The 13,580-nt window shown below is 40.5% G+C and overlaps 1 protein-coding gene across 2 annotated transcripts in view; it reads right to left on the minus strand.

Moving 5' to 3' along the window:
- Window positions 1-204: 204 nt before the first annotated feature.
- The window catches only part of LOC114444497 (neprilysin-like), a 33,224-nt gene continuing 19,848 nt past the window's right edge, over window positions 205-13,580 (minus strand). For both annotated transcript variants that reach the window (XM_028419105.1, XM_028419106.1), the window contains exons 7-23: window positions 13,405-13,523; window positions 13,225-13,293; window positions 12,583-12,717; window positions 11,844-11,945; window positions 11,627-11,763; window positions 11,407-11,500; window positions 10,097-10,225; window positions 5,802-5,900; window positions 5,621-5,698; window positions 5,297-5,400; window positions 4,928-4,986; window positions 4,714-4,833; window positions 4,214-4,347; window positions 3,728-3,793; window positions 2,933-3,028; window positions 2,694-2,770; window positions 205-2,598 (exon numbers count right to left, since the gene is read on the minus strand). In XM_028419105.1, the coding sequence (XP_028274906.1) occupies window positions 2,499-2,598; window positions 2,694-2,770; window positions 2,933-3,028; window positions 3,728-3,793; window positions 4,214-4,347; window positions 4,714-4,833; window positions 4,928-4,986; window positions 5,297-5,400; window positions 5,621-5,698; window positions 5,802-5,900; window positions 10,097-10,225; window positions 11,407-11,500; window positions 11,627-11,763; window positions 11,844-11,945; window positions 12,583-12,717; window positions 13,225-13,293; window positions 13,405-13,523 (1,718 nt within the window). In that variant the 3' untranslated portion in view covers window positions 205-2,498. The remainder of the gene's footprint in view (window positions 2,599-2,693; window positions 2,771-2,932; window positions 3,029-3,727; window positions 3,794-4,213; window positions 4,348-4,713; window positions 4,834-4,927; window positions 4,987-5,296; window positions 5,401-5,620; window positions 5,699-5,801; window positions 5,901-10,096; window positions 10,226-11,406; window positions 11,501-11,626; window positions 11,764-11,843; window positions 11,946-12,582; window positions 12,718-13,224; window positions 13,294-13,404; window positions 13,524-13,580) is intronic.

Raw genomic sequence — 13,580 nt, forward strand, 5'->3', positions numbered from 1 at the left:
TTTCCAGGGTTAAATGTTCTTTAGAAATTAAAGTTTATTGATCTTATGGAGAATCGTGAAAGTATCGGATCGGGACTCGGTATCGGCAGATACTCAAAATCAAATGACTCAGACTCGGACTCAAAGGCAAAAAAACCTGATCGGGACATCCCTAACATACATGCATGCACACACAAGTTACCTGCAGACACAATGTGTTATTTAAATATTTATTTTGAAAGAAAAATGCTCCTCAAGATGATTATCAGTTATTCTTAGAAAGTATCTAAATACAGGCAACTGAGGTATATCTGTCTTTCTACAAATGGAGTGAGAGTGAGAGAGAGAGAGAGAGAGAGAGAGAGAGAGAGAGAAAGCCTGAGGGAGAGAGCAACAGTGACAGTGAGACTGAATAATGATGAGAACAAAATCGGTACAATGTATAAAGACCTGGACCTTAAGGGTGTTGTACACAGTCTGAAGAAGATGATGATGATTCATTGCAGTAATTTCTATATAAAATGTAAATGCTATATTTTTTCCAACAATTAACACTCTCAATATCACAGCCTCAGTTACATTTTATCATACAAAGTAAAGTCATTGAAAAACAGTGGAGTGTGATTCGTTGATGCAATCATCTACATTCAGGAACTTATGGGATTTTTATTTATTTGAAAGCTTAATCATAATCATTGATTCTTACTTTATATGCAAATACATTGTTAAAAAAATGTGAATATACCAATTAAAACAGGGATATGGCTGAATTTTTCTTAAAGTGATAGTTCAACTTTTTTTCACTTATTTGCTATCTTGCAAAGAATGTAAATGAACCTTATGTTATTATGATTAAGTTGCCAGGCAACAAGTAGAGACAGCATGAAGTCACTGCTCCGGGCAGTCATTTATTTTAGCCGGTGCTCAATTCATGGGTCGTGTCCATCAAAGGTTATCTATGAAGGCCGATTGCATCAGTGCAGCGCAACAAGACTGTCCTATTTTGAAGGCTAGCTTCAAGTGCATCCAAGAAACAGGACCTTGGAGCCATTGCATCTCCACCTAATTAATGATTCATCACACGCCTATGATGATTGATTTTTTTTTCCCCTCCGAAATAAAGAATATGCCAGAATCCTGACAACACTAGCCAAGTATGAACTATCCAAAAAATAAACAAACAAGCAAAAAAAAGAAGGTTGTATCCATAATGCAGAAAGTGAAGAACTCTATAGAAACCTTCACAGAGCATGTCCTTCAAAAGAATGCTTAGATAAGCTTCAGGCATGTTTTGTTTTCTTTTGGACGTATAGCTGTTTCTGCAACTTTCGCTAAGCTAAGCTAACTGTCATGAGAGCCTTGTGGCCTGCTGACATGTGAATGGTGTTGATTTTGCTCATATAATTCTTAACGAGAAAGCAAACAAGCATTTGAAAAAAAAAGTCAAACTACTCCTTTTTTTACCCTTTGTTCTTCCAGGAATTCGCATACACAGTTGCACACAGTAGCACAACTGTAAGGCATACTACCAATTTGCTTGACAAACAGCAGGCAGTGACAATAAATGACTGGAAAAAACACACACAGAGACATGAACACCCGCACAGAAGCACACACGAGGCTCAGAGAACATATGAAAAAGGTCTGGTGTCTGTCGATTGTCGTCTCAGTGATTCATGAGCTGCTGTCATCTTAAAGGCAAAGACTTCATTTTGGTTTATTATCTTCATTCTGCTAATGAACAGCAGCCACCTGTCAACTGCAGCAAAGTCATTACATTAAATATAGAAGAGTACTGTGTAATATAATGATCACGGTTATACTTATCGGTCTAGTCATGAAAATAAATTTGGATTTTTCTGTAATAATTTAACTAAGCTAGTTGTTAAGTATAAACAAAGAATACATTACCAGTACAAAGTGAGTATCAACATGTACATGAAGGCTGAAGCCAGCTGAGGTTTTATGAGAGTCATAAAGCTCAGTCCCACATACAGTATAGTGGTTCAGCCCTGTTACATGTATACGAGTGTGAGTGGGTGTGTGGTGTATTCATATCGCCAGTGGGTTGAGCACATTTGTCTGTCTGCCCCTTAACTTGCACAGGATTATGACTGAAACACACTTACGTACACACTCACAAATGCACAGTGGCAGACCTAAAAAAAAAAAAGAAAAAAGAAAGAAAAGCAAAACGAGATGGAAACAGAGAGAGACATAAAAACACACGGAGTGATCGTATCCAGTGAGTAGGAGACTAATCAGGCTGATTGAATGAACTACAGTATCAGAGCTGGAGAGACGGTGCTCCGTCCGTCTGTCCGTCCGTCCGTAGGGGTACAGTCAACGGCTGTCCTTGGTTGAAGAGTGCACTGCAGTCACTCCACCAGCCTTGGTCCATCCAGTAAAGAGCTAGAGAAGGCCTCCACTTCCACATAGCTCCCCTATGAGTGCTCCAACAGTCAGAAGGGAGAGGTACTGTAGGGAGACAGGGATGAGCCATCCCAGATATCTGTGGATCACCACACACGGCAGATGTTGTCGGGGACCATGTAACTGCTTTTGTTGCAGTTGTATGCTTTGGCAAATTCTGGAAAATTCTGAAGGGAGCCCAGTACCCTGTGAAACAATCAGGGGAGGTTGATAGTTGAAAGTTGAAAATGACTGTGTTAGTTAATACTGTAATCTCTTTGGATGAAGGAAACACCATTTACCTGAATTTCCCTGGACTGTGTACATTTACTTTAATGGAATTAACAGCTTGCTCCGGTCGGTGTGTTCCACACCACACCTGAAAAGAACAGAGATCAGATACATTACGACATTTAATTTATTCATCGCTTGAGCATTCTTTGGACAAATCTGTCCCATTAAAACAGTAATGCTGACACACTTCTGTAATTAATCCAGCATCCATCCATCAGTGACCGATAATCAACTAATAATCTACTACCTGAGCAAAGTTTAGGAAGAAGAGCTGATCATGGGAAAGGTCGATGCCTGGCAGTGGTGGCTCCTGTCCATGCTGCTTCACATAGTTCTTGTAGGCCTACAGTTAATGACACTATGTTATTTTACATTGTCATTAAGCATATATAAAATTATAATTAGACGAAATGTAGAAATAGCCTGTAATGCCTGTATTGCCTGTAAACTTCTTCCACAGTATTTGACAGGGCTGAAACTCCATTGCGATGCAGAGATTGTATGTGCTGTGGCTGTTTTAGTGATTCATGTGCATTCTAAAAATATAACTGTGAGATCTTGAAAACAACATTTGCATAAATCGTAATTCGTGTCTCTTTGTGTTCAAAGACAGGGGAAAAAAAAAAACCTTTATTCTGTCACATTCCATGTCCTGACACTTAACTTATAGCATGCTGTTGATGTATTTGAGTTGTTTGTCAGAGAATTCAAATTGTTCCCAAAAGAGAAACAACATTCACAACAATAAAAATGCAAACAAGCCACTTGTATGTATGTCATAATATCTGCACGTTGCATTCAGAACCGTGAATGCTTTTTTTTTGTTCACCCCCAATCTGAACTGACAAAATCAGCCTTGACATTGTAGTGGTGGTTGCTGTGTTTGCATGAGCTAATAAGCTGGCCAGTGACCTGAAAAAAAGAATTGTCTATTAACATTAACACACTTGTGACATTAAACACAGACTGAATCCCCTCCTCTCTCATCTGTAAACCAGGCCTCTTAAAACCCACTTTCTGCCTTTGTTTTCGGGCTCATTACCTGATACGCCTGCCGTATCCCTCCATTGTCAGCAATGTTCTCCCCGAGGGTGTTGTTACCATTTAACTAGAGAGGGGATATAAGGACAGAGAACACAAAGACTGGCAGGGAAAAACGACACAGGGAGACTGTAATTTTTCCTCTGTATTTCAGCAAATCGCAGATATATAACTCTTTGGGATGTAAGAAATCATTTCCCCGGGGATAAAAGAAGCATTGTTCAAAGGAATAGGACAGAGGTAGAAGAGACAAAAAGAGAGAGAGGGAGAGGAACTGATATGTCAACACAAGATATTAAAGACACCTGAAGAAGAGAAGGGATGCAAAACTGGTGGAAAGACAGGTCAATGACAGACAGGTTGGCTGGTGAAGATAACAGGAGAGCAAAACAAACAAAGAGATAGAGCCGATAATATTTGAGCTGGAAATCTGATGTCTTTGAAAGAAGAGAAATGATGATGGAGAGATTTTTGTGCAGGAACCTACGTGTAATCCATTGGCTAGGTCCCAGGAGAAGTTGCCATATTGGTCAACAATGCACTTTGAAAGCTCCAGGAACCTCTGAGTGGAGTCCGATGTCCACCAGTCATTCAGATCCCCATCCTTGTCATAGTTTCGGCCTTCAAAAAAAAACAAAAAACATTTAAAAAAAGAGGCCAGATGCATGAAAGGCAAAAATTTTAAACCCCTCTTTGCCCAAAACAGCCATTATTGTGTTAACAGCACTCAAATTCTGCTGTTGATTACATGTTTCCATTTCATTTCCTGTCCTGACATCTTTGAAGTGGAACATAATAGCTTTCCATAATCCAGTGAAAATGAGCGTGGTAAAGGCAGAACACATAAATGGCATTACAACCCCCCCACCCCCCTTTTTAAGTGGTACCAGTTACAAGAGAAATGTTTCTGTCCAAAGACCAATGCAATCTGCCAAAAACTGCCCCCTAGGAGGAACAAACAGAGAGCAACAGTGTGGAAAATCATACCATTGTCATCAAAGCCATGTGTGATCTCGTGGCCAATTACCATGCCGATGCCACCATAGTTGAGAGATTTAGCCTGGCCTTTGCTGAAGAAGGGGGGCTGGAGGATTCCTGCAGGGAACACTGACACCAGAAAAATGAAACTTAACTGTATTGTTTTTTTTTTTACTATTTTATATTTATGACTGACTGTTAACATCTTTATCACGTGAAGTACCTATCTGGTTTTTGCTGGATGAGTAGAAAGCATTGACAACAGCAGCTCCGGTTACCCACCTGGAGAAAGATGATGTTAGTTAAAAAGGCCTGCTTAATTCATATTTCCTGAACTACATGAAAATTAACCTGCAGTTAATAATAATCCTGCTAATATTAGAAAACCTGCTGTAGAAAGCTGAACTCTGTATCTGAGTAGGAGTCTGTGTGGGAGAAAGCACTGTGCTAAAAGTGAGATAGATAGTGGGTCACATCTCAAACACCATAAACAAAAAAAGTGGATTATTACTAGTGATGTATAAACCTAGGATTGAAGATTTAAATTACAACATATGTGGATTAAGCCTTTTAATTTGAACCCCCTACTTACTCCTCTTTGTTGACTTTGACTCTAAGTTTCCGAAGGCGCTTCTTCTGCCCGTACTCCAGGTTCTGTAGGATGTTTTCAAAGTACTCCTCTGCACTGTAGCTCAGCTAATACAAACACACAGGCAGAGAAACACAGGAGGATTAGCCGCGATGAGAGCTATCAACACTTGGTCATATGTTCACCGGCAGAAGCCAAGAATTCACTGAGATGTTTTCACAGAGCTGATATGAGGCTACAGAAAAAAAAACACTCTGTATTGTGTTACATTAATTAAAAAAATGAGAGAAAGGAATTGTGCATAACTGCATCTTTCCAGAAACTCACATCTCTGTACTCATTGTTGAGGTATTTGTCATCCATGATGTTGTCAGAATAGCCGATCCGCTCTCGAATGGCACGCGCCTACACGAAAGTACATGACGAAAACTGATGTTTAGCAGTCAGACAACAATATAATACAATACAATAGTTATTAATTGTTGTTATATATGTATTTATTCAATACTTTTTCCTCCGCTGCTTTCTTAGTCTGTGTATCCATCCAGGTCAGATCATCAAGGTTACTGATGAACACTTCCCGAATGTCTTTAATCATCTCCTCCATCTAACACACACACAAACACACACAAATTAGAGAAGAAAACAACAAATGTTACTTCATCAAAATAATAAAACTTTAATCATCATTAATTGTAGTGTCACATTGAGATAAACACTCAGTGTGACACTACAAGCAGTGAGATAGATATTAGTGTCATTAGTATGACATCAGCTGTTTGCATGTGTGAACAACAAATTGAGCAAGATCATGACTACCAGAAACACATCATGTTCACAGACTAAACATGGAAAGTATTGTAACCCAAGGTTTAATATTTCATATTCACTATATATTCAATAGAATTAAAAAGTGAGGCTTGTCAGAAATAGCACATTAATACATTACTAAAAATATAGTTTTTACAGGGATTTCATCCTGAGGTGGTCTATTTGTTGTGATGTGTGATGTAGGACAGCCTAACTGCATGTGTCCTCTTTTCCTTCAGGTAATTGGTCTGCGCAGGTGGACATCAGTTTTCCTGTCGTATGATTGGTTAAGTGGGCGGGACTAGTTGTTGCTTTTGGCTGAGAGGTCAAGGCGAGTAAAATAAAAAGGGAGACGGGAGAAGCAGGCTAGGCTAGTACAAGTTGAGGCCTGCGGCAATATTGTTTATTTGTAGCCACCAGCTACAATACTAACCTAAAAATAAACGTCCACTCCTCCACGCGTAAGCAGCGTGTCATATCGTCAGACTGTATTGGAGAGTTAGAGTGCTTTTATTGGACTTTCTTTGAGGCACTGTATATCGCTTAGCCGCTAGTTAGCAACGTGCTAGCGACACTTCGCCAAGACATGCTTCACTGCAGAGCGCCCCCATGTAAACACGGTGGTTTCTCTGGCTCCGCGGGAGACCCGATGTTTCTTATCTTCATCACAACTTGAACGGATTCCTAGACAGAGTGTGGACGTTTCTTTTCCTCCTTGGACGGACTTAAGGTGACTGGATCAGATCGGATCGGAGGTAACTCACACCCAGCATCCACTCCACTCAGGCCCTTGTGGGCCCATATTATGAAAGGATGGTTGATGTGAAGGTGTTTAAATTAAGTTTTGAGATTGAAAATAGTATTATGCTGTGGAATCTACTCCACTACAGTTGAGATGTCTTTGAGTTTGCTCTGGGTCAGCCTTGAGGGAGAGGAATCTCCAAAGCACAGGTATTGTAACAGGTCACTGTGTCTGTTTTGTTTTTGCTGTTAAAAAATGATGATATGAATCGTTTTAATTCTCCCCTGTTATTGCCTGATGGGTTACAAACTGGCATGGTGAGTGCAGAGATCACTCTGGTATATTGCCTGAAATAAATTCTGCTCTAAGATTATCATAATATACCCATAGTTAGTAGTTATAGTTTGCAGGATAGGACCCTGTGATCCAGTATAAGTTTTGGGTGGGTTATTTTAAGGAACCTGGTGCTCTGTATCATAGTTTATAGGTACATAGAAACCGCTACTGTATAACTATATCAAGTATCAGTATTCCAACTCTCTTTGCAGCTGTTGAAGCTGCCGATTTAATGCATTATTGATAATACTAGTAGTGCTGCTACTTTACATTTTTTAAATATACATTGACTTATATATTCCTTCAAGGAGTTTTTTTATATTGAATTTTACTTCCTAAAATAATACCAAGCCTTATAAATCTAAATTACAGAAGATCATACATTAAAGTACTCATGTGTGCCACTGAACAAATATTTTTCTGTTAACATAATGTCTTAATGTACCACATTTTCAAAGCTATAGTTGTGTCAAAATAATGACATTTTCTATTTTTATATGCATATTTAAACAGCAAGTGTTCCAAAGTCCACATCAAACCGTGCGTTTTCAAAGGCAACCTGTGGTGCAAGTTTTAGATTTCTTTAATCTAGTCCTCTTCAGTTACAATATTTACAAGAATGTTGCTGCAACAGTGAGACAGACTGACTGTCGCCACATGATGGGATAATAGTGAGCATGCCACACACTGTACCGTCACACATAAGAAGCTATTTTCTTATTTTGTTCTTGACGAAAATAAAAACACAATTTGAATAATTCACAAAGCCAAAACCAATAAAAGACTGGAAGTGAAGTAAAAAGAAAAGTTAAAAACTGCAGCGACAGTGAAGGTCACCTCTTCAAATCCCTCTAACCACAGACCGCAGAGAGCAGACAGAGGCATCCCAGTGTCTCATCACATCAGCAGGCCCCTCACTAACACGCTGCATGTCCACACCGAGGGCACGCTGAGCTGTTCCCCAAACTGACTTTTCTAAAAATCATTTTAGCAAATTTGAGATTGTGTTGTGTGTACTTTTTAGGTAACAAAGCAATAATTTAGGATTGTTAACCAGCTGCATTTCAGAAAATGGAGAAAAATACAAGTGGGCCCTTCTGTTGATGTGTAGTCCTACACAACCTGCTTGCAGGCTTGTTTTTATGATTAAATCCAGGTTATGTTAGTGCATAACATCATGTGAAGTGTGCATGTTATATTGAAGTGGCTGTGTTGTATCATCGGTGGGACTAAAAGATTCTTATTGACCAATCATTCACAGTTCTATCGAAGACTGGTGCCAACCTGGAAGTGTGGTCACTGTAGCACAGGAGACCGTTGACCAGTCCCAGGACTTGACAGATCAGTGGATAACAGAGTGTGGCATATTGCTGAAGAACAAGTCTATTTAGTGTCCAACAACAAAAAAAGTACGTTAGCACCCTGGACTTAAAAGTCTTTGGGCCTAATGAGAAGCTTATTTGTTGCAACATATGGTGAAAATCGCTCAGTTTTTTAACTGTGGGTAAGACTTGGCCCAACTCCTTCCCAGCCATCAAACAGAGGAAACACCCAAATGTCACCGCCCTAATTTGGGAACCTGTTTTAAGGGCATGCAAAAGCGGAAGCTGCTGATGGATCACTCTTGGCCTACTACACTGATCTCTGAGAAAGATACAGAAGAAAAGTCAAGAAGATTACGATTAGGAAGCTGACAAGAGGAGAGCTCTTCCACCAGGACAACGCACCAAACCACAAGTCCACACTTGTGATGGCTGCTCCATGAATTTAGAGTTGGCCCACCTTTACCTGATCTGGTACTGTCAGACTATCTCAGACCACAACTTCAACAAAGAAGTGATCCAGATGTTAAACTTAATCTATTGACCACTGATCTATTGAAGACTATCTGAGGGACTATGTTGGAAAAAATGTGCTAAATTTTCTAGTGGGTAAAATGAAAGAATTATTCTGTGCAAGTATATTACTTCTGTCAATGTATTCAAGTACGTTCCACTCTCACCATATCTGAAATATATCTGTGTGGCTTAAAGATGGTCACTATGTGAGTATTGTGAGGAGTGTGCGCCAGCTGCAGGTCAACTTACACACATTAGTTTGGGCATGCATTTGAGTAGGCCTGCATGGGTGGTGATGTGTACTTGCATACTCAAGGGGCTATGTTTCATTTTTCACATACACACATGCACTAGCACATAGTTGGATGTGAGCCTCACATTCTAGAGTGGGCAGAGGTCCAGAAGATGAAAGAGATTTACGATATCTGAGACAGACAGATCCACACAGCCACACACACGCAAAATACCCACAAACGCACACATGGGTTACACTGTGGGTGGTGTGATCATGATAACAAGGACACCTTGTGCAGCCGCTTCTAGTTGGTGCCAGCAAAAAGTGCATTGTTGTAGTAAAGATACAATGCCAGAAAAATGGTGTTATAGCCTGTGTTAGTGTTTCCTGTCTCCAGCTCCAACTTGATTAGCTGATTGACAAACACAGATGCTGATGTCTGAGCACATATCGGTAGATGCATTGTTCAGCTTTCTTTCACTCTCCACCTTTCTGCAGAAGTACCTTTAGGCTGCTTGGTATATGCACTTCATTCATTTATTCATCTGTTTCAATAAACATTTATGCAGAAAACTTTTACCCTGGTGTTGTGCCCATTATGTTCAGTGCTTAAGCCTTAACAAACACACTCAGTTTGCCTGAAACACATGTTTTCACACTGTATGCATGAATAACTGAATACATAAACACCCACGCTGTTTTTGTGATGCTTTACAGATATACTTCTAAAAGTCAATACACATAAAAGCATAGCATTTAATTCAGTAAGCAAAATCTGTGTGTAATAGCGTTTTTCCCTGCATAAATATTATCTGATCTTCTAAAAAAAGCTTAATACTGACCAGTTCTTTGCTCTTTTCAGAAAAGGCTTCCTGCACATAAAGCCGTCCTACAGCGTTTTCCATGTTGGTATTCACATACAGTGCACACTGACGCCACACTGCTGCCTCTGACGTCGTACCATATAGAGCCTGCGGGGAAAGCAACAATGCGCATATCAATTAGAGATGCAGGATAAAGTTGTCAGTGCATTGTTAAAGAGTCCCGTGGCAATTCTTTACAGCATTACCATTATGCATCGCAAGTACACATAGGACTACAAATAGGACAAAAGGGAAATGATAATATTAAAGAGGAAAACTATGCAAATTGGTGTTTGTGTTCATGAAGAACGTGCACAGTTTTATGTCATATCGCCAGATCTGTGTTATCTCGGCAAATATGTAATATAAAGTGAACAGCTCTTTTATCTTCTCAAAACAAGGCTTTTGGTTCATGACAGCCTGAAACCCCACTGACGTTCCCATTGCTTAGATTCAGGTTATGTCTCATTTCAAGGCATGCATTCCTCGAAGGCTGTATTTGACGGATTGCATCATAGTGGCACAAGGCTATATTATTTAGAAAGCTCCTTAAAATTTGTCAGAAAAATGCACCTTTTTCTTTTCTCTGGGATAGTTTCGGTCACAGGGGATCTCACAGGTGAATCTTTTATTATAGCAAACCTGTCCCATGGTTCGCCGTGCTCTTTGAAGGTTGGTCGCCACAAATGTAACTTTGGATCAACTGCAGCTGCAAAAGTGCAGAACTTTGTGACAGCTGAGTGTACAAATAGGAAATCCTCTCTGGGGCAGACCGTCTCACTCAACAACGCTTGATGTGAACTTTGAGGTATTCAAAGGCCACTCCTTCAAAGCTGGAGGATGTCGCCTCTGTACTGCGGCACAGTGCCCATGTTATAGTAGGATTATGACTATAGTAAACACTGTACCTGTGCCTGAGCAATAAAAACAGCAAAAAGCATGTATAGCGTGGTATTTGATGACCAGATTTGACAAACCCTTTATAAAACATCCTTGCGTTTGTATATGAAAAAAACAAAGCCCCTGTTCAGACCTTGCATTCAGGACAGACACCCAAGGGTATTCAGCCTGTGATGTCCTCTGTTTAAGTGGAATTGTGTACTCATTCAGGTGCTAACAGTGTTATGTTAGAGTGTGTAGGCTGATTATGTTAGTAGTACAAGTCCGGTCAGGTTAGATCATGGATTCCACCTTCAACTCCTCCATCAATGCTTTGATTTTCCTCTGTCGGTATGTGTTACATTTGTTCATTTATGAGCAGATAAAGACAGCATCTGGGTTCTGCGTACCTTGCGAAAAGCTTTCCTGGTGTCTCTGTAAGTTCTGCTCAAGCCTACCACCATGTTCATTGCAAAGCGCCACACCAAGTAGTTCTGCAGATCCCTGAGAAGAGATACAGAAAGCATGTCCAAAGCTATGATATATATTTCTAATAGATCAGAAGCTGCTCCCACAAAAAAAGAAAAAGAATACACCATCAAACATACAGAGTTATATGAGTACACACACCTCTTGGTGTATTTGGCCAAGATAAGGTTGAGTCGTTTGTAATAGTTGGGGGAGTAATTTATGACCTTCTCTGTGTCAGGAACGCTGATGTTGACAGTATCCATTATCTTGGCTGTGAAGTAACTCCAGTCAAATACCTACAGGACGAGTAAATAAACATGAGGTACTGGAAGTGGGATGAAACAGAAGCAACATATTGTGACAGACAGTTTTTTACCCGAGATTCAACCTCAAGGGTGAAGTTGGCGTTTAGGTCCCCAAGTTCCATCTTGTTGTAAAGCAACACTGGGTTGTTACGGTCCTCTGGAGTATCAGTAGCCTTAGAAAGAGCAAAACAGAAAGAGAGGCTGAAAATCAAGAATGCTGTCACAACCCTCCTGTTTCCTGACACATGCGTACAATTACAGTGCAGGTCCAGAAGCATCAAACATATTTGGCATCCCAGGAGGCTTCAGGTCTGTAAATGTCAAAACTTGAGCAGTGTGACTGCCTTGTAAAAGCCAGCAGCCTGCGTAGAGGGGAAGTGAAGCATGGCAGTGAACAGCGCTAAGCAGACCAGCTCAGAACGACAAAGGTGGAGTGTGGAAACCTGTCTGATGGCTGAGAGGAGTTGTTGTGTTAGGATCAGGATGGTTAACAGCTTGTTTTAGGCAGCAGCTGCATCAGAGTGGAGCAATAAACACGCAGTGAGGAGAGGGGTTTGGGCTACAAATGGATGACAGGAAGGGCGTCCTGCAAACAAAAAGCCTTGTGATGTTTGACGCTAAAAGCTAGAAGGCAGAAGCTAGAAGATCAAAGACAAAAGATAAAACATAGAAGCTAAGGTATGCATTGTTACTACTGGAAAACAAAGTCTCCATCCAGCAGCTTTCATAGAACAATGAGTGCACTTTTAGAAGAAGCACTATCACAGATAGTGGTTTCTGCTGTAAAAAAAAAATGTAAAGTATCCTTACATTGGCAATGTCCCTCTCAAAGTCCATGATTCGTGTCACCTCCTCCCTGATGTGCGTTTCATTGATTTCCAGGTTCCGGTCTGTGCGGATCAGCTTAGCCAGGTCAATCATAAACTGCTCGTAGGCTCGGCATGCCTGTCAAACACACACTTTTTCATGAGTTTAAAGTTAACCAATGAACAAAACTGGAGCTGACATCGTGCACAGACACACACACGGACGATGAGGCCTCGATTAGCCTCGAGCGAAGTGTTGAAAGTTCTCTGCAATGAACTTTCGACGGTGAGACGGTAAAGTAAAACCAGAGCAGGAGGATGTCTGCTCCAATCACACACATATGGTCTAGATTGAGGCGCCACCAAATTTTCTGTTTTGGTTTTAATCACTGGTTACTGCCTCAGAGCAAGTTTCTGTTTGTTATACACACACACTTGCTTGCACAAGCGTGTAGGTGTACACAAAAAAAAATATGTAGAGATGTTTCAGCTGATGCCCTCGTCATTTGTTTGGCATCATGTTTCCTGGAATAAACTCCAGGGGACATGGAACACAGACACAGTGGAACTGGCCCAAATGAACACATGCTGTGTGCCGGAGCCAGGGCCATAATTATAATACCACAGTGTGTCCATGTCAGCTTACCTCTGCATAGGGACCCGTGCAGGCGTAGTAATCTCTGGACAAGAGGCCAAGGTTTGTCTGCTGGTCAAACTGACAATGGGAGAGAAACAAGAATACATGTGAGTTTATGTAAGGCAAATTTAAAAAAAAAAAAAAAAAAGTTTTCACTCTTTTTTTTTGGTGGGCAGTGTGGACACCTACATGAATTATATGTGAGTTGGAGTCTCTGTCATCAGTGCCGACAAAAAAGTTAACCAAGAGCTGAGTTCCATATTTCTCATTCAACTTGGCGATGATGTCCTCCAACCTCCAGGTTTTTCCTGAGTGAGCAAAACATACAGAGAAGAGTGAAAAAAGAGAAAGAAACGAAAGACATG

This window comes from Parambassis ranga, chromosome 13 (assembly GCF_900634625.1).
Source record: "Parambassis ranga chromosome 13, fParRan2.1, whole genome shotgun sequence".
Taxonomy (NCBI): domain Eukaryota; kingdom Metazoa; phylum Chordata; class Actinopteri; family Ambassidae; genus Parambassis; species Parambassis ranga.